This window comes from Amblyomma americanum, chromosome 8 (assembly GCF_052857255.1).
Source record: "Amblyomma americanum isolate KBUSLIRL-KWMA chromosome 8, ASM5285725v1, whole genome shotgun sequence".
Taxonomy (NCBI): Eukaryota; Metazoa; Arthropoda; class Arachnida; order Ixodida; family Ixodidae; genus Amblyomma; species Amblyomma americanum.
Window position 1 is genome coordinate 7,596,157 of NC_135504.1, and position 26,510 is coordinate 7,622,666.

Here is a 26,510-nt window from a genome sequence, read left to right on the forward strand (position 1 = left end):
CCAGAAATTTTTTCGGGAAGGGTCCGCGGCAGTTACAAAGGCGAAGGCCGTGGGGGAGGCGGTGGCAGGGGCCCATGCCTAACAGGAACACTGCTGTTGGGGGGGGGGGGGTGAGCGCCAATTCGGAAGGGGGGAGGGGGCGGGCCCCCTCGTGTCCCCTCATTGGATACGTGCCTGGTGGAGGAGGCCTTTAGCCTGCTGCGAACATAGCCGGGAATTATGATGATGACGACGATAAAGGCATCTTCGCCAGCTCTTTAGCCCAGAGCGGTGCAACAGACGAAGTCCTTTCAGTGACTACGCTTGGAGGAGGTTACATGACACTCCCTCCCTGGTCCCGTTCGCCCCGTTCTGTGGTCCGAGGACCGTATACCGGTCGCAGTGTTTATGCACTTACTGGAGGACCTCGGTCGCTGCTGCGGCTGTTGCTGCGGTAGTTGCTGCTCCAGGAGCTTTCTTATTTTGGCCCCGATCGGCTCCGAGTCCTGCGTGGCAGCCGCCCCGCTGTCGACAGTGCCGGCCAAAGGAGAGGTACTGGCCGGCCGGGACACCGTGGACGAGTCCCTAGCCGTTCTGCTGGCGCCAGCGCTGCTGTCGGAGGCGCTCGGTGTGGATTTGCGTATCAGGGAGGTGAGGGCTGCGGGCGCCGGGGGTTTCCCCGGCGCGCTGGAGGGGCAGGCCGCCGCTGCCGGACGGTTGGAGGCCATGGATGAGGCTGCTGCGCTAACAGGCTTCCTGCGGATGGTGTCGAAGCGTACTTTACAACGATGCTTGTACAGTGGACTTACACTGGCGTAAACGCCTTCGGCGAAGTCGTCGTATGGCGTAGCCCATGTTCTCCCACTGTTCAGTGCGAATGTTCTGAAAGGGCGAGGCCACAAATCCATAGACCCCTTAGAGACAATCAACGTTGTTTGTAATACCTTATACACAACAGCCCACTCATATTGTAAGGTCAATGATCTACAAGCTGCGTGTGTACACGAATGCGACAGTAGCGTATCGCGTCACCTATCTCCAGTATCGGAATGATGTACGCTGGAATAATAGGCTAGGAGAGAAGTCCATAATTATCATCATCATTTATTATGCCTTTAAACGGCCAAAAGACATTGCACAAAAGGGGTATGAAATACAGTAGGTGAGCAATATGCGTCACACAACGGGGTTCTTAAGGCAACAAAATGGCAAATACGCCAACAAAAACAATTAGAAACATTCAAGAAGGTCGGTCACTGCGGTCAATATAACATGTACAACATAAAAGATGAATCACAGAAATGACAAGTAAAAGCACTTAAAAAGGTTAGTGACCGCGGGGCGAAATTTTTTTTAGTACTCTTAGGTAACAACGGAGTTTGGTCTATGATCGAATAACGGCGAGGAACAGAACGAAGCCGCGCAGGTGAATGGGAGGAAGAACTTTGAAAAATTTATCAGTTCTAACATAAATGTGGGTAGGAGGCAAAGAAAAAAGGCGCTTTTGGTGAGACATATAAAGCTATTTCGCTGAAAATATTGCGCTTTGAATTTTACGTCTGTTAGGAAGATTAGAAACAGATAAGGTTAGCTTGATGATAGGACACACTAAAGATGTTCGGTTGTAATCGGAGATACGGGCCATTCCTTGCCTGATACACATTAAAATCAGCCTTGATGGCAGACAGTGAAACAGGCAGCCATAGAAAGAAGAAACAAGCAGATAATGAATAGTCTCGTAAAATACCTACGAAAGCGAATAGTGCGGGGGCACTATTCACGCAGCCGCAGATCCCTATGAGCTGTAAGGCGATGTCTTTTAAGTTGGCTTGTCGATGACGGCAGTACTGACTACGTGCGAAAGGCGATGCGCTCACAACCTGATGAAGATTCACTGCGATGGTTTGTTCCTGGGTCAGGGGACGGTGATGGCGGGCCGGCAGCCCAGGAGAGCCGCTGAAACACTGACGGGCGGACGGTGCAGTCGCACACACCGTACGCCTTGCGCGCTTACGAGACCGAAGTGGGAAGTAGGACACTGTAGGTGTACAGACATCCCATCGCGATGAATCGGCGACCAACGGGCGGGCGTTGTATTACGCAGCGCGTGTCGTGGGAGTGCTTACAGACCGCAGACGCAGGGGGCAGAAGACGGCACGATCACATTTCACCGCGATGAATCGACGGCCAACTGAAGAGCGAACGTTGCCTTCCATAGAGTTTCGTAATTTTACCTATAGAGGCAAATCTGGCGCCACCGTCTGTGCGAGTTTCTTAAAGAGCACTTCATCCACCCAGGGAATGCCGGAATTTCGCGGATAACAGATTTCTTTGCACGAAAAACGTGGATCATGGCTGTCAACCGGCAGCTGCATGGCCAGCTGTGCACCTCCTCTGCGCGCAAGTGAAATTATTTTAACAGTGCAGTTTTCACTCGTTTGATTGATTTGAATTTAACACATGTGTTAGGCTGGCACGGAAACTTTCACAGGATATCTTCGAGGTTTGCCTACAGTATACCATACCCAAGTGCGGAGCAATGGGAGGGTATGCTCTCCAGCGACTGCCGCGATGACCAGATAGGTCTGATACGGCGAGCTCAGCTGACGGCAGCATCCAGCGGAGCCCTGGAATAGGGGCAACCGACCGTTGCGGAGATGGTCTCATTTGAACTGCATAAACTCACTTGCGCTAGAGCTTAATAAAGTTATCCTATCCCATCCTATCCAGAAGAGTCATAGTTGATGCTGAATCCATGGTTCGTGCCAAATAATAGCCAAGCCAAGTAAGAAACCTTATCTTCCCGGCAATCCTGAGCCTCTCCGCTGTGGATAAAGTGTAGTGCGGCCTGCTCTTCCACTAAGTAATATTGAGAAACTCTGTAGTGTCCTCGCCGCACACACTGCGTGGGATGTCGTTGCGCAGTTGGTAAGGGGACCCAGAGCCAAAATCATAAGTAGCCAAAAGTAGTCATGTTATGTATATATGGCGCCATATTTGTCCACAAAGGGAGAAAAAATTTGGAGGGGACACTCAAGTCCCTTCTTAAGGGTATGACTCGATAAGGAACGGGTAAATGCCCATTGATCATTGTCACGGATTTCTCCGGAAAACACTCGGACCGAAAGAATGGACTAGGCGACGGGTGCACCCACAAAAACGCACATTTAATACACCATCCGTGGCACACACAGTAGAACACAAAACTAGCAAAACTAACACAAAGCACAAAGACTATAAATGCACACTACTACCAGTGTCTACTACTAGCGTTCTACTATTCGTGGTCGGCGTTCATGCTCACGGTTGGTTCGGTGCGGCTGCGGCGTTGTATGGATCCCGTAGGCGGCGTCGAGGCGGCGTTCGCCGTGCTTGGGCTGGCGTCGGTGGCGGTGTTCGACGTGCTCGGGCTGACGTCGCTGGCTGCGTCGTACAAGCTCCCGGTCCAAGCGCCCGTGGAGATGATGCCGGTGTTGTTGGCGTTGGTGGCGGCGTCACTGGCTGCGTCGTATAAGCTCCCGGTCCAAGCGCCCGTGGAGGTTATGCCGGTGTTGTTGGCGTTGGGGGCACCACCCGGATGGGTGGCAACAGCGCTGGAGACACCCCTGGCCGTAGCAGGTGGTAGCGTCCTCTGTTGACTCCCCGGAACGGGCTCAGGCACGGCAGGAAGTCCACGATGCGATGTCGTAGAACGTGAGCTCACCGGAGCAGTAGCCGGCATCGCTCTCTTCCAGCCGATGTGTCCCTGACCTGCCGGAGCCTCCGCTTCTCTGCTGTTCCCCCCTGTGTCTCGCTCTCGCTCGCCCTTTTATAGCCTCGGTGTTAGTCCACGTAAGCCTTGTCGTCGTCTTCTTCTCTTCTCCACCAATCATCTCTCTCCACGTCACCTTATGCTTCTCCACCAATCATCTCCACCAATCTTCTCCACCAATACACCCAATGTTGATTTTAACGTGTGGACGTATTTTAGCCTGTGCCGACCAAAACCCTCGTGTTTGGCGCTCTTTGGACTTAGATGCTCTTGCGCCATAAAAACCTATCATCATCATCATACTTTAATATAGTCGCAATGCTAATGAGAAGTGTTAGCTGCTTGATCTGCACACAGCTAACCCCTCGAGCTTAACGTGTATACTATAAAATTTTTCATGGGTCATAGGTGTTTTGATGCATTTTCAGAGTTCTTTATTAGGTGCTTTTAGACTTCAATGTCTCGCCCACGATGCGCAAAAGCTCTCCCTATTTTCGAAAAGGAGGATATGCTGATTGTTCCGAAACTTGGTGTGCGGGTCACCCTTGCATAGACACACGTGCTTTTCAAGACAAGGTGTTGGGAACTGCTGACGTTACCAAGAATTCGGTATAGCGCCCAGCCAGGGCAGCTAAGCCCAGCGGCACAGGCGCTGACTACGGGGGTGCTGGAAAGCACGAGCCCCCCTTCCCGAAAATTTTCCGGGGGCTGTGACACCCGTTAGACTGCACAATGGAGTCGGGGGCAGCATGTCTTCGGTCGTATAACAAGAAAATTCTAATAGCGCTAGACAACAGGACCAGAAAGAGGAGGAGTCAAACTTTCTGGTCCTGTTGTCTAGCGCTGCTTGATTTTTCTTGTTACCATGGAACACCAACTCGCCCAGTCTGCCGTCCTTCTATCGTATAGTTATGGACAAACTGACAAAACTACAATGCCTAAAAGTTGGGAGAACCGCACAACCTTGAACTGCCGCGGGCACACAGATTTGTCTCCCACCAAAAAAGGAGAAGGATGACAACACTGAGTTTTAGATCCAAATCTCCGTCAAGGGATGTGAATACCAACGGAAGCTTTCCGAGCATCTCCCGTTTCTATGCGGAGTAAAATGAATGGCCCCTTGATAAGCGCAGGTTTTCTTTGGTGCACAGTCTTTTCTAAGACTTAGAACCCTTGCCAAACACACAAATCACGGCTCGACCCAAAATATCAACTTTGAAAGTGGTTTTCTAAAAAGCCACCTGAAACTCCGCCTTTTGCTTTTTGCATGAAGAGCGCCTCACAGCACTAGTTTTGCTGTCTTTTCCTCCGTTCTTGAAGCTCGGCACAGGGTTGCTACCGCGGGGACGAGGCAGACATAGCGTACAGCCTAACCTTGACAAAATGCAACAAGAAAGTTGTAGCTGAAAATGCTATCCAACAAGAATTCATGGTCCTCACGTCATTGTATAAGGATTACAACAGTTTCTTTACGGAAATTATCCTCTCTTACAAAATCGGCATTCAGTTCCCTCAGTTGCCGCTTCGTCATTATAAATTTTGCTTTTAGACTCCTGTTTTTTGTCTTTTTGTTTTGTATCGGGTTTGGCACTTCGTTTACATTTTCGAGAAACAAAGAATTTGTAATTCTTCTTTCAAATTTGAATTCGTTAACTTATTGTGGGAATGTTTGTACTGCCCTGTGGATTTTACAAGCGATGAGTTTCTAATGAATTTGTAATATTTTATGGTAGCTTATTGTGTAAATGTTCGTGTTCCGCTGTGTTTTCTCCCACTACGACGAAGGGCGTTATGAATGTCTGAAAAGAGTTTACGTATTGTTCAGTTTCTTTTGTTGGTTTATTTATGTAGTATCTCAAGAACCATGGATTCGTTCGTCTTGGCATTTTCTCTCGACTCTAGACAAATAAAACTGATATTTACATAAAGAGCTTTCCCGCCTGTGTATATTTCTTGTCAAGGAGCATGTGCTGGGTGGGGCGGAGGAGGAACAAATGTTAAAGATAGAAGATGCTAAGAAGCCCCCCCCCCCCCCCCCCCCCGCCTCCCCCCCCCCTCTTGCAGATTAGAATCCCGGCGCCTATGCCTCCCGGCCTATTACGTTATGTTCTACAGCCACTCCATCACTATCTTTCATTCTTAATTCGCGGACGATGGCAACGAACTATTTTTGAACGTTAAAACTCCATACGCCACGTAGTGGCAGCCAACGTAAATAGAAGCGCTCATCCCAAATTCCTGGTAATGTGGGTGGCTGACGCCAGAGATGATTATATTGGACGTTGATCATAAATGAGCTCATGTAATCAGGGCGTGAGATACGGCCTGACATTAAATTTCGAAATTGATGTCACTAATTAGAGCGACAGTACGAAGTGAGGTCTTTTTCGAGGTGCCGCATATCGATGTCATCTGTAAAATGAGCACAGACGCATACCCTCGCCACCTTTGCCCACCTCTGCCTTTACCGCTCTCGTTCAGACCCATAACGCACCAGTTTCCCTTCCCTATACGCTACTTTGGAACACCGGGTCTGCCTTGTCGCCATTAAGTCCCCCAATTTTCCGCAACCCTCAATTCTAACAATTGTTCGCCATGTTGCATACAAAGTTGGGTAAGATGGGTGCTGGTGGTGTTTATGCACAGGAGAGGCCAGCCTTACAGTAATCTATCGACAATTGCTCCGCCTGCGTCGCTTAATTGAAGGCAGGTGTCACTGCCAGTGTCCGAAAAGGTGAGGGTCATCTAAAAACTTCATGAGTTTATTTGCCACAGCTCGGCGCCAGTTCGGTAATTTTCAGTAGCTTATACTTGGTGGCATGTAATCAGACAGAGACAACGTCCTAGGGGCTTACGGTGTAAATTAACCAAGTCTTCGCCACAGCGGCTGGGTAGTGGTACGGAGTGACTGAGCTTCAAAGTGCAGCCCAAGACTTAACGCCAACAGTAAGGGGAAAAACCACGGTATGATATCCACAGTTTCGGGCGTCGATCGACCGAGTTTTGATGGCAGCATCATGCAAACTTACCTCATAGGTTTATAAGCAGGGTAAATTGCAAGCTTTGCAGACCACAAAGCTCATGATGGCCAAACTGTCAACGACGCCTTTCTTTGTGCAGTGCATACTTATACGCATGCGCACTATGGCACTTTCTAAGAAGTAGCACTTTTTGTGCACAATATTCTAACATATATACAGCAGCGCTGCTGGACTTAATTGTTCAAGAATTTGACAAGTTCTTCAAAACACCTTATCTAGAGGCGGCTTGTGCTCGCGTCATAGCGGTCGCGACGTTTCAGCAATGAAAGCGGGAATATTAACAGCTTGTGAACTAAAATTCTTATTACCGCCACCACCAGAGGTGGGACTATGACGTCACAGTGGCCGACCGCAACTCAGTCTGAAATCAATTTCGCTCATTCCACAAGTTCGTAACCTTATCACTTGGGGTTGAAGGCTGTTCAGGTGACCTCACCTTAGCCTCCGACCGCCAGTATGGTCTCACCTCGACCTTTGCTCACTCCGTACAGTTGAAGCTGATTTGACGAGGTTGCGGTCGACCTCTGGAGCTCGAAACCTTACAAGGGTGCGTACACTTCAACAACAACGCGACGTGCATGAATGGTACTACATCGTGGTGGTCGTGACGTCACAAACATTCAGCATCGGTGTGTATCGATGCCTTACGCTGGGCATGGAAGACTTTGTGGGACGCTCGACCCTGCGCATTGGTTACACTTGGCGCACTACTTACGATGTGCACATCACAGCTGTTCACACCTGTAGCGGTTGCCGATGCGCCTTCTGCCGGGTCCTCAGCTGTCGCCTGCTACGGAGGCGGCGGCGCAGACGGCACCGTGCCTCACACGTCCTCCGCGCGAAGCGTGGTCCGCCGCCCTCCGCTTCCAGGTCGGCGGCCATGGACCGCCGCCGTTTCCATGGCGGGCACACCGGTCCGAAACGGCTTAGCGCTGCGATGCCGGCTTCCATTCCTCGTCGTCATCGTCGTCTTTGTTGCGAGGCCTAGCCAACACTGTACTTGTTTTGATCATCATCATCATCATCAGCTATGTCAAGTTGACTCGATGACAAAGGAATCCCCGAAGGACTTACAGTAATCGCAAATTATTCCTTCTCTACGCAAACGGAGGCAATTCTATCCCGGCACATTTCTTAATCTTATCTACACGCCGTAATCTTTACAAACTCAGCGGCGGCGGATTGTTATGCGCACAGCCGAAGCCCAAGTCCAGATCCTTCTCCGTTCGGCACTGCTTGTTCCGTCTGCTGTCCCCTATGGTTCAAATACCGCAGTAGTTGCGCTTAAAAATCGCATTACCGATAAGCGTAATCATATGCGTACATTTTTGTACTGACAAATAACAGCACGAAGGGTAGTGCGTTACCTTCTAGGTGATATCTCGAGATGCCTTTTTTTTTCCAAATCGCTGTTGAAAAGTTGCCATACGAAACAGGGAGGTGAAACCAGACGTTGAGGTACTGTGCCGTTCACAAAACGGAATTACGCGCAGACCATATCGTTTCAAAGCGTCAGGTTTCGTGCGTTGAGGGGTCGTTTGTCTTTTACGATAATAAGGTGAATTCCAAGGAAAGGGTCTGCAAGAGCTTTTGGTCTTGCGATTTATTCAACTCTGATAATTTTCATTCCTAGAGAGAAGTACATTTTCCATCCACACTACAGGTCCGAGTGGGTTGACGATAACCATAAAGCGCGCATATTCAGATCGAGAATCGATTTATTCAACATGTCGTTTTTTCTCACCCTGTTCGAGAATGGAATCCTTTATATTCATTTTTTGTTAATATTACTGACAATGAAGTATTTGCATCGTCATTGTGACTGCCCTTGCAATTTTTTCTAGTCTTGTACAACCTACCTCCTCACTGTAATTCCACATGTTGCGCTGTAGGTAAATAAATAAATGAATGATGATAATGGTACAGAAGAAAGAGGAACAGAGACTCGGGAAACTTTCTTTAGGGGGGGGGGGGGCTTCGAGTTTTTGGTTGTGTTATGTTTTATATCAATGTTTACTCGTTTTATTTACTTTCTGTTCATATATTCTATATATCAGTGTTCGAAAGTGTATATGTTAATGCATATAAAACTTAAATTCAAGTGCGCAGCTTTATAAAGATGTATACACGAGGAGTGATCGACGGCATCAAACAAGTTTGTGCATAGTCTATTCCAATTCTGAGTGGAGAAATGTTGGAGGCGGAGGAGGGAGGGGGGTGCACCCTCTTCCTGTTCTGCAGTCCCTGAAAAAGAAGGAATTATTACAGACAGCCTGCCTGCGCTAACATGAGCCGGTGTATCTCGCCTATACTGACCAAACGTTTCCCAGTCTAGGTCCGGCGGGTCCTTACATACTGCGAGCTGACTTAATAAAGGGACAGCTTGCGCAAGTAGCCTACTTACGAAATACAGAAAGGCAAAAAAAGTGATCAGAATGCCTCTCCCAGGCCCGGTTGAATAGGGCGACCTTTTTCACCCGCTTGAGTCTAGTCGAGCGTCTAGACAACACACGCGCACCGTCGGCCGAGGGAGCGCAAAGCAGCCTCATTTATATAAATACGCCCCTAGAAAACCATACCGAGAAGAACTCCGCTCCAGTCCCACGGCAGCGGAACTTGCTCGCTAATGAAAGGCGGCTGGCGGGCTGCGCGCTTTCCCTGCTGTTCCTCGCTGTTGCAAGCGGGCGGGAAATCAATATTCTTGGCCCAGTGAGCGCACGAGCCGAGGGCGCCTATTCCCTCTACAGTGCAATTAATCACCCCTGCCGCTGGGTTTTGGGTGGGTGGAGAGGGACAGGGTTGATGAAGACGAAGGCTTCCGGTTTGCTCCCAAGAGTGGGTCGCCGATTTAAGCCCTCCCCTCCTACATGGGACTCGGATAGAAACCTCGGCACGACATCGCATGAAGCAATGCGTGCTTGCCTTTGTGTGAGCTGGGAGTGTGTAAGAGGTACAGCACCGTGCTCTCCGAACACGCACTGAAATCGTTCGCTACTGCGAGCTCTCAGCACGAAGCTTTTAACGAGCTCGCCATCTGCGAAAGGTGCGCGCGCTTTGAAAGACGAGGAATGGCAAAGAGGGCCCAGCCTTTGCTCTTTGTGCGAAGTGCAGACGTCGGCAGGATTTCCGCCGTCGCGCTCTTGGGCCAGGTATGGGGCTTAGGGATGGCACCGCATAGAATGGAAAATAGGTCTTTTCTACTGACTCGACGACGACTGCGCCCGTTAACTATTAGGAACAGCTGGTCCAAAGTTTAGGTAAATTTGTTAAGGTGGAGTATATTTATAATAAGGGAGTAATTACTCATTAGCATCCACCACACTTAAGGGGCAGACCTCTGACCTGCAGGGGGTGTAGACGGGCTGATGATGATAGTGAACGTCTGCTTGGTTTTCCGTCGCAGAGTGCTGGCGTGCGCGCTTCCATTCCCCAGCACCCCTTCCCACTTCGAGCTGTTGATCAATTCATTCTCGCTTGTGTCCCGGTTAGCTCAGTTGGTAGAGCGACTGCTCCATTGAGGCGGTGGTCCCGCGGGCTCGAACCCCGAACCAAGCCGAATTTTTCTTCGACTACGAAGTTTCTGTGAAAGCTGTGTCGAGTTTCTTTGCAGACGTGTAGCTGCGCTTAGAGGGATGCTGATGAGCAGTTACTTCCTTATTGAAGGATGATCTGCTGTTACGATGCCTTCTATGCTTCATGTCTGCACAGCTCTTGCGAGATTTGCGTCAGGAATGGCTAAGACAAGAATGCTTAGAATTGCACCGCACTTTGTGCGTATTGAGTAATAGTGAACAAGCCCTTGGTGACACGCACGCCACTCTGTGACGAAAAACCGTGTAAGTTTTCATTGTCTTCATAATGAGTCCGTCTGCGCCCACGGCAAAACAAAGGCCTCTCCCATATCTCTCCAATTAACCCGGTACTCTGTCAGCTGCGGTCACCTTCTCCCCACAAACTGCCTAATCTTAACCGCCCACTGGATTTTCCGCCACCCCCTACTATACTTGCCTTCTCCTGGAATCCACTCCATTACCCTTAATGACCATCGGTTATCTTGCCATCGCATTGCATGCCCTGTCCATGCCCATTTATTCTTGATTTCGGTTAGCTTATCATTAACTCGCATTTGTTCCCTCACCCACTCTGCTCTCTTCCTGTTTCTTAATGTTACATGTGTTATTTTTCTTAACATAGCTCGCTGTGCTGCCCTTAACTTAAGCCGAACTCTTTTCGTTAGCATCCAAGTTCCTGCCCCATAAGTGAGTACTGGTGAGATACAGCTGTTATAGGCATTCGTCTTGAGGGATACTAGTAAACTGTCATGCATGATCCCAGAATACTCGCCAAATGCGCTCCACCCCAGCAGTCTTGTTTTTCTAGCAATTTCACTCTCGTGATCCGGAGTTGTGTCATTACCTGCCCTAAGTAGATGTACTCCTTTACAACTTCAAGCGCCTGGCTACCTATCGTAAGCACCTGATCACTTCCGAGACTGCTGAAAACTGTTTTCCTTTTCTGCGTATTATTTTTCGACTCACCAATCTTTTCTGCCTGCCTAAGTCATTGTTTATGCACTGCAATTCATCCCTTCAGTGACTTAGCAAAAAGGATGTCATAGGTGAATCGCAGATTGCTAAAATATTCTCCATTAACTCCTATCCCCAACTGTTCGCAATCCAGGCCTCTGAATACCTCCTCTAAACAAGTGATGAATAGCATTGGAGAGATCGTGCCGCCCTTCCTGACACCATTGAAAATTTAAATTTAACATTGGTTTTGAGGAAAGGAAATGACGCAGTAACTTCTCGCGTATCTCGGCGGACACCTGAACCACGCCGTAAGGGAAGAGATAAAGGAGGGAGAGAAAGAATAAAGAGAGAAAGAGGTGCCGTAGTGGAGAGCTGCGGAATAATTTCGACCATCTGGGGATCTTTAACGTGCACTGAAATCGCACAGCACACCGGCACCTTTTGCGTTTCGCCGTCATCGAAACGCGGCCGCCACGGTCGGGTTCGAACCCGGGTACTCCGGCTCAGTAAACAAGGGCCTTAACAGCTGAGCCACCACGGCGTTCAGTTATTCGCTTTTGTTGCACTCTTTCTGGAGCGCCAAAGTGACTGTGCAGCTGCTATAAATACCTTCCAGTATTTTTACACACGGCTCCTGTACACCCGGATTCCGTAATGCTTCCACGACTGCTTAAGTTTCGACTGAGTCAAACGCATTCTCGTAACCCATGAGGGCTATATGCGTACAAGGGTTGGTTATAATCTCCGCGTTTATCACCTGATTGAGAGTGTGAATATCGTCTGTTGTGAAGCCGCATTTACGAAAGCCTGCCTCGTCTATTGGTTGATTGAAACCTAAGGTAGCTCTGGCTCCATTAGTGATAACCTTTGTGAATACCTAGTAGGAAACGCACACTAAGCTTGCTGGTCTAATTTTTCAAGTGGTTAACGTCCCCTTCCTTATGGGTTAAGATGGATTAAGTTCTAAGATTCTGGTACGCTCGAGGTCGTAATGGATTGCGCATACCGGGTGGCTTGCTTTTCGAGCGCAATCTTTCCACAATCCTTTAGAAGTTTCGCCGTTACCTGATCCTCACCGGTAGCTTTCCCTATTTGCAATGCTTCTAAGGATTTCTTTACTTCCCCTTTCGTTACTGCCGGGATGTCCAGTTTCTCTGCACTACTACCTCTCAACCATCATCATCCTTATTGCTTCGGCTACTGTGCAGATACCTGTAGAACACCTTGAATACCAGAACTATCTTATCAGTATTGGTAATGTCATTTTCCTCTGTCTCTCAGCTCATACATTTGAATTCTTATGTCTAATTTCCTCTTGAGCGCTTTTACGCTACCTCTGTTCTTTAAAGCATGCCCGAGTCTCTCCATATTGTATTTCTTTGTGATCGTTACCTCACGCTTATTGATTAACTTTGATAACTAAGCCAGTTTCATTCTGTCTGAGGAGTTAGAGGCTGTCATGTTTTGGCGTTTCTTAATCAGATCTTTCATCTTCTGAGGGAGCTTATACCGGTATCTTGTCTAACTATCCTGCCATCTACTTCTGTGCGCACTCCGTAATAATATCTGCAAGATTATAGTTTATGGCTTGAACATTAAAGTCATCGCTTGTGGAAATATCGGGAAACAGCCTACCACCCCCGCCTCCCGCACTCCCACTCCGCGAAGTCAGCGTTTCCGCTGGCTAACCACGGTGGGGTTCGTGCTCGAGGGAAGAAAGGGAGGGACGACAAAGCGTGAACATTCTTATCCTATTTATTACAGTTGAAATTAATACACAGAGCGGACCAGCTGGCTACAAGACATCAACGAAGCATTCCTCAGAAGTAGAAGGCTACGTAAGAAGAGATTCCGACTTACCGGCTAGAGCAGGGGCACGACTTCGGAGGTATTGGCGGCGAACGTTTGTATGCGCCGATAATGGCGGCCGGGTTTTTCCGTGCGCGCCGCATTCTTGGGGCAAAACCATTCCCGAGCGTTTGCGGGGGTAGATGCCGAGAGCGCGCGTTTGCTGCGCTCTCTAAGCTACCTGGAACCAGAAGTCGAGCGGCAAGGGAACACCGGATCCCCCGTGCGCCTGCCGCGGAAGGTGACGAGAGCGTGCGGCTGCAACCGCTCACGAAGCTGGCCGGATACCGAAGAGGCCCTCGCCGGCTCCCCGGAATTTCGCGTAACCTTCGATTGATTGATTGATTAATTGTAAAACATTTATTGCGTCGAGATCAGGTTGCAGGAGACACATACTAGATGGCCGCTAGCCCATGGCTTGCGGCGACCTCATTGGCCCGCTCGATTGCCCGTACCTGAATGTTAGGGTCCGAGCTGACCAGCACGGCCTCTTACCGCTCGGGAGAAGGGATCTGTATCAACTCCGCCGGAGGCGGATCATTTGCGCAGTTTCAGAGAATGCGGTCGTATGCGGCCCTTTCACCACATTTATGGCAGTTTGGGTCGTACTGGCCAGGGTACATGAGGGCAAGCACTGCCGTATTCAGAAGGGAGCGTAACCTTCGAGGTGGCGCTCCCGTCGCTACTTCCCTTTCCCCCTAAGGGAGACTTCCCTCCTCGCCCAGCCAGTGCTGTCCTGACGCACGATGGTGAAGATGGGCCGCGTCGAAATGGAGGGGGGAAGCTGGTTCTCCACACGCTCTCGTCAAAGGCGAATATCTGTTCTGCAGCGAGTTGCTGAATCGTTATACTTCCCATATTACCGCTAACTCTTTCGTGGATTTCTTCCTTACGAGTTTCTTCCGTTCCCTCTTTGAGACCTAGGCTACTTCAATAACTTCCCACATGCTGGTCAGTGCACCGCACCTAGCCGAGCACCTCCACATCCTGCACGGTGCCAGGGTGAGCGCATAATAAGTCAATTCCACTTTAGTCTCGCCATTCGGGCTCTTCCACCCCTCTTTCCGGTCCTCCAGTTCGCGTTTACGTCTTGTTAAAAATCAGCTTTTACTCTAATGTGCTTAAAATGATTATGATCTTGTGTTCACACACATACGCACGCAGATCTAGAACACACCTTTACACAATGGAACATGGCCTGAATCGGGGCGGTGACTAGCGACGCGTTCCGTAGTAAATTTAAAAGACAATGTTCTTTATTTTGTATTTCCTTTGTAAAGCTTTCTTTCCTTTTAGGGTTCTTTGCCATTCGTCGAAATATGAACCATACAACGCCGTCTGCCGTTAAAACGACCGCACACCATGTTATGACAGCAAGATATTAGTTAGCGTCACAAGACATCGCCAACAGAGCTGAGGCTCCCGCAAACGTCCCCGCCTGACGCCGTAACGTGTAAGCGGTATGCAGCGTATAGCCGCGCATCTTCGATTAACTAAAACTCTCTAACCTGTTTGTTCCGAGGTACACCGCACTGAGAACAATCTGCAAGCTGTCACACCCCGTGACAATGGTGTCTCGTTTTTTGTGAATAGCGGGTTAGAAGCAGGAAGTTCCCGAAACATGGCGGCAGAGCCCGCCAGAAAACTATACTGCGTGCAGGCTACAGTCCTTCTCGATCTTCTACTGTCTCCTTTTGCACGATGCACGAGCTTAGGCCCGAGTTCTCTGTGGCACTTCCGACAGGACTCTGGCGCTGTTTCTTCTGCGAGGCACGCGCCGTATCTGTTTCGCAGCGAGATATCTGTGAACCGCAACTCGGTTGACGTGCGGGTGAGGGATGAGGTGTGGCAGCATTGCAAGAGGCGTGCTAGTGTGTTGTGAGCGCGGGACTCTGTTAGTAATCACCGCGCTAGGCGCCTTTGTTATGATTGTCGTCATTCATTTTTGTTTTCGTTCCTACTTTTTTTTTCCTCTCCTGTGGCTACTTCCCCGTCTTTGGTATACCCATACTCCGTTTTTAAAACATGTATGCTTTGCGCCTGCATGAACGCAATTTCTGCCCGCAGAATTCCGCGCACACGTTTTTGTGTGTGAAAACCTCCCTTACAAAAATGTTCTATAGACAGTGCTATAGACTTCTTATAGCCTCTATTTCCTTCCTACAGGTATCTCTTTTTGTCTATTCATAGCCTATAGACAAACGTCTACTAAAAGCGTACGGCCATAAATCTATAGATTCTCTATAGACCGGCTATAGGTTTTGTATTGCCTGCATATAGCCTTCATTGATTACGAGAAAGTATTCGACTCAGTGGAAACCTCAGCAGTCATACAGGCATTGCGGATTCAGGGTGTAGAAGAGCCTTACGGCCAAATACTGGAAGATATATATAGCAACTGCACAGCTACCATAGTCCATAAAGTCAGCAATACAATTCCAATAATGAAGGGCGTCAGGCAAGGAGATGCGATCTCGCCAATGCTATTCATCGCCTGATTACAGGAGATATTCCAAGGCCTGAATTAGGAACAGTTGGGGATAAGAGTTAATGGAGAATACCTAAATAATCTGTGATTCGCTGATGACATTGCCTTGCTGAGTCACTCAGGAGATGAACTGCAAAGCATGATAAATGAGTTAGACAGGCAGAGCAGAACGGTGGGTCTGAAAATTAACATGCAGAAAACCAAAGTCATGTTCAACAGTCTAGCAAGGGAACAGCAGTTCACAATTGGAAGAGAGGTGCTGGAAGTGGCAAAAAGAATACGCCTACTTAGGGCAGGTAGTGACAGCTGATCCTGATCATGAGAGGGAAATAACCAGAAGGATCAGAATGGGGTGGAGCGCATAGGGCAGGTTCACTCAGATCATTAATAGCAGGTTAGAAAAGTGTACAACAACTGTATCTTACCGGTACTCACCTACGGGGCAGAAACGTGGAGGCTAACGAAAAGTGTTCAGCTTAAGTTAAGGACAACGCAGCGAGCCATGGAAAGAAAAATGATAGGTGTAACGTGAAGAGACCGGAAGCGGTCAGAGTCGGTGAGCGAACAAACGCGGGTTAATGACATCCTAGCCTAAATCAAGAAGAAACTGACTTGGGCAGGGCATGTGATGCGAAGGCAAGGTGACGGCTGGTCTTGAAGAGTAACGGAGTTGATGCCAGAGAAAGCAAGCGTAGCAGGGGGTGGCAGGAAATTAGGTGGGCGGATGAGATTAAGAACTTCGCAGGCATAGGGTGGGCTCAGATGGCAAAGGACAGGTTTAATTGAAGGGACATGAGAGAGGCCTTTGCCCGCAGTGGCTGTAGTCAGGCTGATGGTGGTGATAGACTGTTCTCTAGTACTCCTATAGACAGTTCTCTAGGGCTTGTCTATAGGAGTCTATAGACTGTATAGACAGAAGGCTTTATAGAAAAGCAATCGAGAACGGTACCTTTTTGTGGCTGCTCCTCCCTTTGATAAAAGAAAAAAAATAATTGAAATTCAAAATTTAAATTGAAAAAGTCTATGGGCAGTATGTAGACTGTCTAAAAAATGTTTGCAAGCGTTCTGCGAGTTTTAGGTGAATCTATGTAAACACAGTTAGAATAAATTGAATTGAATTTATGGTGGAAAGCAACGAGAAGAGGAAATCGAAGCGTGCGCTAAGCCTTTTCTCACTGCGTCTCTTTTACGACGCTGTTTCTTTTTTCAAAGCGATAGGATTAGAATTGGTAGCCGGTCATAAAATTTGTCCGTTGGATGGATGGAAGTGACGTCACGTGTGGCTGCTAATGCTATGCCAATACGTAATGAAATTCATAATGAATTTGGGTTTCCTGTGATTTTGTTTTCATCACGCAGCACCGACTGTGCCAGTTTTCAGTACAGTGCAACTTAAATTCGACAACACGCCCGTTGTAATATACAGTGTGGTGAGCACATCGAAGCAGTCGCAATTGTTTGTGCACTAAAATTTAAATCGCATCTCGGTGTAGACGTTTTTCAGCTGAGTAGACGATACATGAACGCACATTGGCGCCGACACGGTCTTAGACTATGGCATTTCGTTTGGGTGCATGTGTTCGTTGCGTCGCACAGTAGTTTTAACTGTCACTCTGGTTTATTAGGAGAGAATAGTTGTGTAGGTACTTTGCACTTAGTAAGTGGCGTGTGCGTTTTCTTGATATGACGTAAATAAAAAAAAATGGTAGACGATTACGATAGTCGGTAATGCGAAATTTGAGCGCAGCTCTTCAGCTGTGGCAGCTACTCCCTGCCACGGCCGGCAGGTGGCGCGTTACGCTGCTTTGTGCAGGAGTTTTAGCGGGCTCTTACGTTGACTAGTGCCGAAGGTTTCTTCTCCAGGAATTTTGGCGGGCTTTTACGCTGCGTAGTGCCGAAGTTTTGTGTAATATTCTTGGCGGGTTTTTACGCATAGGAATTTTGGCGGGCTTTCACAAGGCGTAGTCGGCCGGACGATGGGTCGGCAAGCTAGGAAATTTAAGGAGGACAAGGACGGGGAGTTAGTACAGTGCCAGGAGTGCGACCGTTGGTGTTACTTAGATGAGACAGGGTTCGGGAGCTTAGCCGAGGCGGGTGAGGCTAGCTTCGTGTGTAAGATGTGCAAGCGGTTTGGGGACGCCGTTCATGCGTTAAAAGGGGAATGGGAAGCTGGGTTTAATGCACTTAATGCGGACCGGCAGGTCGAACGAGAGGATCGGATTAAGCTGGAAGCTCAGGTCGCCGATTTGATTAAAAAGGAGGAGAATAATGCCGCCCTGTTGAAGCGAATGGTGGGCGAGATTAAAGAAGAGCGGGAAAAGCGGACCCAGCTAGAAAAACAGGTTGAAGCGCTCAGGTCGCGGCCGGCTGGGCACCCCAGTTCGGAGAAGTGTCAGGTGGAGGACGAGGCTCGTCGATCGTACAGTGCTGTAGTGCAGCGAGCATTGAGTGAGAAAAATGCGAACGAAATGAAAAAGGTTAAAGCGGGCATGGAAACTCGCGACAATAGCGTACAGCGGCAGGAGAGTCAGCTAGAGCGATCCGGAGGCCAACAGATGGAATTAGGAAGCGAACGTTTGGGGCACAGGAGAGTTCTGGTGGTCGGGGACTCGAATGTAGCGAGGGTTGAGGGAGGCGTTCTGACGGCAGTGAAGGCAGACAGGCGGGTGCAGGTGGAGGCTCAGTCGGGAAAGTGCATGGTGGATGCAATGGCCAGAGCCCGGGAGGTGGTGGTGGGTAGCATGGATGGCGAACACCTTGTGGTCATCCATGCTGGTCTCAATGATGTACTGCAGGGGAGGAGCCAGAATCTTGAGACGAAGTTGGAGGTGGGGATGCGTAGGCTTAGAGAGGCCTCTGAGAGTGTGCATGTGACCATATGCACAATCCCAGAGGTCCAGAGGCAGGCTCGCGAAACGGAAAGGAGGGTCGTGGAGACTAATCGGGTAATTAGGCTATTGAGTCGACGACTAAGATACGAGGTGATGGAGGTCAACAGGGAAGTGTACGAGGTTAGGCCCCACCCTTTTGCACAGGGTGGCATCCACTACGGTGGTGCCACTGGCAAGAAGGTGGGTAGTAGGATAGGTCGCCAGGCAACAGCTTTTTTGGGGGGACCCAGAGCTCTGAAGGAACCAGTGTAGAGAAGGAAGAATTAAGATCAAACGGACAATGGAACCATAGGGGAAGAAAGAGACGCAAGCGCCAGGGCCAAGTTAATTCAGATATAGGTTTCATTAACATGCAAGGTGGCAGGAATAGACTGAAATGGGAGGAAATAGAAGAACAGTTAAGACAGGAGGAATTAATGGTATATGGTTTAGCGGAAACACATCTTAGAGACATGGAGCAACCACCCTGTAACCCAGACTACGCATGGGAATATTGCAATAGAACAGAGGGCAGCAGAAAGGGAGGTGGAATTGGGGCATTCATTCATAAAAGTATGAATTTTCAAAGGGTTAGACTGGGATGCAGGGAACATTTATGGCTAAAAGGAACAGTGGCAGGCAAGCAAACACTCCTTGGCTTTGTATACCTGTGGACAGGGGTTAATGCCAAAGAGGAAAACAGGAAAATGTTAGAATGTATTGCAAACGACATTGATGAGCTAGGAGGACAGGGCGAGATAATTATATTAGGCGACATGAATGCACACATAGAAGACCTGGATGGGTACACGGATTCGACAGGAAGCATGCTGCAGGACATGTGTGACAGGCATGATTTAGTTGTATGCAACAGCACCGAGAAGTGTGAAGGGCTCATAACATGGGAGGCGGGGAGTCTGCACTCGACGATAGATTATGCACTAATGTCACAGAGGATGTATAACAGATTAGGGGTAATGAGCATAGTTGAAGATGGTTCCAGAAGTCTAGGTAGTGACCACAAGCGTATCAAGTTGAGCTTCAGAAGAAAAAGCAATGTAGGACTGAATCAAGATAAACAATCAGGGGGAAATTTTTACTCAGAAAAGCAATTGGAAGTAGCAGCCAAACAAATCGAGAAAGTAATTTTTGAGGATAGTGAAACAGAATGGACTTATACCAAATTAACTCGATTACTGGAGCTAGAGCTAGCTAAGGTGGGAGTAAAGCTAAAAGGGAAAAGATGCAAACCCAAGAGTTGGTGGGATGAGGAGGTCAAGAGGGCAATAGAAAAGTGCAAGGAAGCATCGAGGGAACACAGATATTCCAAGAAGAGGGGGGAACCAAAACCCGAAGTAGACAGAAAATGGGATACCTTCATAAAGTGTAGAAGGGACGCATCTTATTTGATTAATGAGAAAATTAGAAGAAAGGGTGCCCAATGGATGTCAAAAGTAAATAAAAAGGATAGAAAAGCAGCCCAAAAATTCTGGAAACATCTAAATGCAATGAGTAATAAAACTAGGCTAGAACAAAGGTTTATTGTTACAGATGAGGGTATTCGACTAGAAGGGGATGAAGCAATAAAACACATAGGAACAAGGATGACGGAAAAATTTTCAGCAAAGCACGTGGTACATAATTTATCGAAGGAGGATAGACCGGTTACAGCAATAGCTTCACTTGAGCAAGGAGAGTGGGAAAGGGCAGAGAAGAAGGTTCCTAGTGGCACATCAACAGGACCAGATGGTATCCCGATTATGTTGATAAAGAAGTTAGGACCTAAATCCAAGCAAACATTAATACAGGTAGTGAACAAAATGATAGTGGATGAGAAAGTCCCCGATGAATGGCGATTAAGTAGAATGAACATGATATATAAGGGAAAGGGGGACAAAGCAGACGTAAGTAACTATCGCCCCATAACAGTGACGTCTGTGGTTTACAGGGTGGTGATGCAAATTATAAAGGATAGACTGCAGGCTTGGGTGGAGAACGAGGGGGTGCTAGGGGAACTACAGAATGGGTTCCGGAAACAAAGGAGGTTGGATGACAATCTATTTTCATTGACACAGTGTATAGAAATTGCGGAAAAGGAACATAGGCCCTTATTGCTAGCATTTCTGGATATTAGGGGAGCCTATGACAACGTTACTCAGGAGCATTTGTGGGACATATTGGGCACATTGGATGTGGAAAATGGAGTAATTAATCTTTTAAAAGATATATATAGAGGTAACAGAGTGCTCATAAAATGGGAAAAAAATGTATCAGGGCCTGTAGAGATACAGCGGGGGCTTAGACAAGGATGTCCTCTGTACCCTTTGTTGTTCATGTTGTACCTGCAAGGTTTGGAGGCCAAGCTAGAGGGGAGCGGACTAGGTTTCAACCTATCTTTTTTCAAGCAAGGGGAATTGATTAAACAGACATTACCGGGACTAATATATGCGGACGATATAGTGATAATGGCTGACAACAAGGAAGACCTGCAGAAGTTGTTAGACATATGCAGTACAGAGGGAGATAGATTAGGCTTCAAGTATAGTAAGGAAAAATCTGCAGTCATGACATTTAATGAAGAGGGCGGCGAGCATAGAATACAGGAGTTCGTGCTAAAGGTAGTGAATGAGTACAAGTATCTTGGGGTATGGATAAATAACAGTGTTGAGTATCTGACAGAGCATGAAAAATATGTAATGAATAAAGCTAGTAGGAATGCAGCTGTCATGAAAAATAGGGCACTGTGGAATTACAATAGGTATGAGGTGGTAAGAGGGATCTGGAAAGGGGTGATGGTCCCTAGCCTGACCTTCGGGAATGCGGTCCTGTGTATGAGGCCAGATGTTCAAGCAAGGCTGGAAATTAGGCAACGGGGAGTAGGGAGGTTAGCTTTGGGAGCACATGGCAATACACCAAATCAGGGGGTACAGGGTGATATGGGATGGGCGTCTTTCGAGAGCAGAGAGGCTAGCAGTAAGATAGCATTTGAGGAACGATTAAGAAGGATGGAGGAAAAGCGGTGGGCTAGGAAAGTTTTCAGATACCTGTATATAAAGAATGTTGACACGAAATGGAGAAAGCGAACTAGAAAATTGACAAGCAAATATCTGGACAGCAGTAAGGGGGCAAATCAGCAATTATCGGTTAAGAAAAAGGTTAAAGGAACAGAGAGAGCTTTGTGGAAAACAGGGATGCTGACGAAATCGGCACTAGAAACATACCGGACCTTTAAACAGGAAATTGTCAAAGAAAATATCTATGATAATTGTAGGGGAAGTTCTTTGTTGTTTGAGGCCAGGACTGGAGTTTTGCGGACTAAGAAGTATAGAGTCAGGTACCAGGGGATAGACACTTTGTGCATTGCGTGCGGAGAGGAGGAGGAAACGGCTGAACACTTGATACTTTTCTGTAAAGGGCTTCACCCTACAGTGGAAGGCAGCGGGGCTGACTTACCCAAGGCATTGGGGTTTAGGGATAGTGAAGGGAAAGTGGATTTTAAGAGGTTAGAAGTAACCAAGCGAAGGTTATCTGATTGGTGGCTAAAAGCAAGACAGGAGTAAAATTTCACAAGACATGGCTAGGTGGCTTGAGCCACCGCCCGATGTAAAGGGTTCAGCCGTATCCATCCATCCATCCATCCATCCATGGCTTGCACTGACGTCGTAGCTGGGAATTCTGGGATACTGTTCCGCCATGTTGGTGCAGTCGCAGCGGCCGTGGTGCACTTGATACAGTTCGCGCGTACGGTGTACTTGACGGCGTTGCGATGGTTATCTGCGCGGTTGTTGGATGCTCCAACCGCACTTGTTGGGCGAAATCAACAAACACAAACTTTTTTCGTCTTCCAAAGGTCATAGAGCATCAAGGTGACCGCACGAAAGCTTTATGCGCGAAGCGACGGGAGGTTTGGCTGGCTCGTATAAAACGTGCCGATCTCAACACCGACAGGACGGGCATACGTGTTTGCGGCGCCCACTTCGTAAAAGGTAAGTCCGTTGCATATGCACAATGTTTATTTAGGTGCATGACGTACAAGCATAGCGGAAAATCTCATTTTAAACAAATTTTCTTGCATTTTGTAGGCAGACCATCAAAACTGTGGGAGGAGACGGACCCGGACTGGGCCCCTACGCTTTTGCTCGGCTACAACGCAAAACATGGTGATCCCGGTCGCCACGCTCGCGCGGCAAGACGACGGACCCAGAAACGCGCGGCTCAAGCGGAGTGTCAGGCCGAGGAGTCGGGAACAATGGAGGCTACGAATCCGGACGTCGTTCCCGCTTCTCCGTCGTCCTCGCCGCGAGCTGAGCACAACGTCGGCGTAGAAGACTGCGAAACAGGTGAACGTCTTTTTTATTTTGTGCGTTTGGGGCCGGGTGCAGCTAAGCACAAAATTGGAGTGGAGAAGGGACTTAGTTTTTTTTTTTCATTTATGTGGGGCACCCCAGATGTCACCCTCCTGCTTCTTTGCTAGCCTCCTATCCCCCACGCTCTACTACAATGCTGCCCCCCCCCCCCCCAACATCTCAAGTTAATTTTTTTTTTTGCAGCACATGAACTGCATAACAAAATTCATTTTGTTGCAGGGATTGCAGTCCAGACTGACCTTAAAATGGGCGACATTGAAGCACTGGAGAACGAATGTGTGGCACTCAATGAGCGTCTCTACGCTTCAAGGACTGAAAATAAGCTTCTGGAGTTGACAGAAGATGCCCTCAAATGTAGCGACGCTAAGGTTGTGTTCTACACTGGCATGGCAAACTTCACAATTCTGTATGCACTCTTCAATGTTCTAGAGAGGTTTGTATCGCACAATACAAACAACTGTTTGCTGAAGTTCCAGGAGTTCATGCTATTCATGATGAAGTTGAAACTGAATCTGCATGTCACTGACCTCGCTTTCAGGTTTAATGTGTCGGATGCCACAGTGTCACGCATATTCGACAAATGGCTGCATACTGCCTACTCCCGTCTAAAGTCTCAAATATTGTGGCCACAACGAAGTGTTCTGCACCGGACAATGCCACAAGCATTTTATGATTCTTTTGGGGAAAATGTTGCCGTAATAATCGACTGCTTTGAAATAAAGATAGAGAGACCATCTTCATATTTGCCCAGAAGTGAGACATGGTCTCAGTATAAAGGCAGCAATACAGCAAAGTATTTAATTGGCATTGCACCACAAGGAATTGTCAACTTCATCTCTGAAGGCTGGGGAGGGCGCTGTAGCGACAGGCACATAACCGAGCACTGTGGACTTCTAGATAATTTACTTCCAGGTGATGTAGTCCTTGCAGACCGAGGATTCAATGTGTCTGAAAGTGTTGGGTTTTACTGCGCTAGACTTCATGTACCGGCATTCACAAAAGGAAAGAAGCAACTGTCCGCAGCAGACGTTCTGACCACGAGGAAACTAGCAAATGTAAGGATTCACGTTGAAAGAGTTATCGGGCTTATCAGAAATAAGTATGTTATTCTGAAAGCGACACTGCCCATTGACTATGTTGTTTGCAGATCTGGAGATGATTTGACACCTCTCGACAAGATTGTTACTGTCTGCTGTGCCCTTTCTAACCTATGTCCTTCAATAGTAGCATCACTAAAACAGTACAATGAAGAACAGGTGCCTCTCTTGGCTGGGGAATGATAATGGAATTTTTAGGTTTCAATCCCACCAAGAAACTTTTTTTTACACGTAATTTCACATTAGGGGCTGCATTTAAGTAAGTGTGCTGCATTAGCCTTTCGCCATCATCAGGCTGACTGCACCCACTGCAGGGCAAAGGCTTCTCCCATGTCTCTCCAATTATCCCTGTCCTTTGCCATCTGCGCCCACGCTGTGCCTGCAAACTTTTTAATGTTGTCCGCCCACCTAACCTTCTGCCACCCCCTGCTGTTCTTGCCTTCTCTTGGAATCTACTCCATTACCCTTAAGGAGCAGCAGTTATCTTGCCTTCGCATTGCATGCCCTGGCCAAGCCCATTTCTTCCTGCTCATGATCCAGATCAGCAGTCGCTACCTGCCCCAAGTAGACCTTTAACACATCCAGCACCTCGGTGCCAAATGTGAACAGCTGTTCCCTTGCTCGACTGTTGAACATTACTTTGGTTTTCTGCATGCTAATTATTAGACCCACCGTTCTGCTCTGCCTGTCTAACTCATTGATCGTGATTTGCAGTTCACCTCCTGAGTGACTCAGCAAGGCAATGTCATCAGCGAATCGCAGATTATTAGGTGCAAAGCTATCCACGGCACTATGTCTTGCATAGCTTTGTACCATCAGTGTGGTTGCCCCTCAGATTTTTGTCAATGTTGCGCTGTTTCTGCTTCATTTGTCCTTGGAATGCGTACATTTGCAGTCTCAGCATGGCAAAGATGAAATATTCCCGTTAACCAGCAACAGTAAAGAAAAGGGGCACAATCGACATTGTCCCTTTCTTCCTATCTTGTCTTAGGTACACCATGCTCTGTGGCCTGCATTGAATATATACACCTCTTGCACATACGAATCTGTGTTATGCCTTTACCGCTACACATATTGTAACATCTTGAGATGTATGAATGAATGAATGAAAAACTTTATTGGTTCCTTTAGGAAGTAGTAGCGGTAGAGGACAAAGTCTTCGTCTTGAAGCTTGGGTCCTCCTTGGCCGTGGGTGGGCCCCTAGTCCAGGGCTCCACTGAGTCGGGCCACCTCGCTTGCGTGTGCTATGAGGGCCCTTTGGACCCCTAGCTCGCAGCTGGTGAGCCGGCTCTCCCATTGCTCCGCACTTGGTGTTTTGTGTTTGTGGAATGCTTGATTTCTTCCGCACTCCCATGTGACATGATATAGTGTTGGTTTTGCTCCGCACCACGGACAGTTGGTGCTATACTGTGTGGGGAACATCTTGTTTAATATGTATAAGTTTGGGAAGGAGCCTGTTTGCAGTCTTCGCCATCCTGTGGCTTCCTCCTTGGATAATGCTTTATGTGGTGGGGGGTATTGGAATCTTAGCCCCTATATAGGCTTAATAATTCTGAATAGCTGTCCCTGCAATTAATCTGGGGCCCCTCCGGGGTTAATGACGTTCCTGCTCGGCTGGTCATTCCTCGAGCTAGGTTGTCTGCCCCTTCGTTGCCCCTGATCCCTGCGTGACTCGGTATCCAGATTATGTTGTGTATTGGTCGTCCCTCAGGGAGCAGAGCTCTACTGAGGATCTTGAGTGCCGTGCTGCTAATTCTGCCTTTAGTATAGTTCCGGCACGCCTCTTGTGAATCTGTTAAGATGTTAAGGGATCTCCCTGCCCTATATCCTTCATTCGCTGCCAGGGCGACAGCAATCTCCTCTGCCTCCGTTATGTGAGATACTTCGGCTGTGAGACTTGTGATGTGTTCTCCGTGGTAATTTACAACTACTGCTACCGCGCTATTTTTGTGTGTTTGGGGGTATGGACCTCCTTCACCCCGCGACGTCACGAAGATGCGGTGGCGCTGATGTTAGCAGCGACTTTCGCATGGTAGGCAAAACAGGTTCCGCTTGCCCGTGCCTACCGCAGCTGCCGCAGCTACCGGCGGCTGCTTCAAGCCTGTGCACTGCAGAAACAGCATGTATTGACCAGCTGCGTCACTGCTGGATCCGCGTTGTAGCATAAAAATATTAATTTAGCCTCGATAGGTTTCTCGCGCATAAATGCCGCATTCGGAAACTGGCTAACAGGCATTGGGCCACGGTAGTAAAGCGCGAAGTCTGGGAGTCGATAGGCACTGACACTCAATGCACTTAATGGCATTCAAGTTACTGCGTTCATTCACCTGAACTTCAGGATAGTAGGCTGATAATTGCTCAAGGAAAAAAAAAACGACATATGCAGCTGCACACGTACTTATCACCTTGAGCCGGAGTGCACAGGGCGCCGACAGGTTCACTCGCCCCCAAGGAATGCGTTTTTTTGTTAATAGCACAGCACGTTTTAATGGCGCGTTTTATGACATTTAATATTTACTTGAAACTGTTTCTTGATATGA

At 48.2% G+C, this 26,510-nt stretch overlaps 2 protein-coding genes across 2 annotated transcripts in view; one reads left to right on the forward strand and one right to left on the reverse strand.

Annotated features, from left to right (window-relative positions):
- The window catches only part of LOC144101690 (uncharacterized), a 56,327-nt gene extending 54,322 nt beyond the window's left edge, over positions 1 to 2,005 (reverse strand). The window contains exons 1-2 of the mRNA XM_077634823.1: positions 1,731 to 2,005; positions 398 to 735 (exon numbers count right to left, since the gene is read on the reverse strand). Of these exons, the coding sequence (XP_077490949.1) occupies positions 398 to 707 (310 nt within the window). The 5' untranslated portion in view covers positions 708 to 735; positions 1,731 to 2,005. The remainder of the gene's footprint in view (positions 1 to 397; positions 736 to 1,730) is intronic.
- A 20,326-nt stretch (positions 2,006 to 22,331) lies between these two features.
- On the forward strand, positions 22,332 to 24,153 carry LOC144101691 (uncharacterized). The gene is made up of 3 exons (XM_077634824.1): positions 22,332 to 22,492; positions 22,589 to 22,846; positions 23,093 to 24,153. The coding sequence occupies exons 2-3, from the start codon at positions 22,756 to 22,758 to the stop codon at positions 24,151 to 24,153; spliced, it is 1,152 nt and encodes a 383-aa protein (XP_077490950.1). The 5' UTR covers positions 22,332 to 22,492; positions 22,589 to 22,755.
- Positions 24,154 to 26,510: the final 2,357 nt, after the last annotated feature.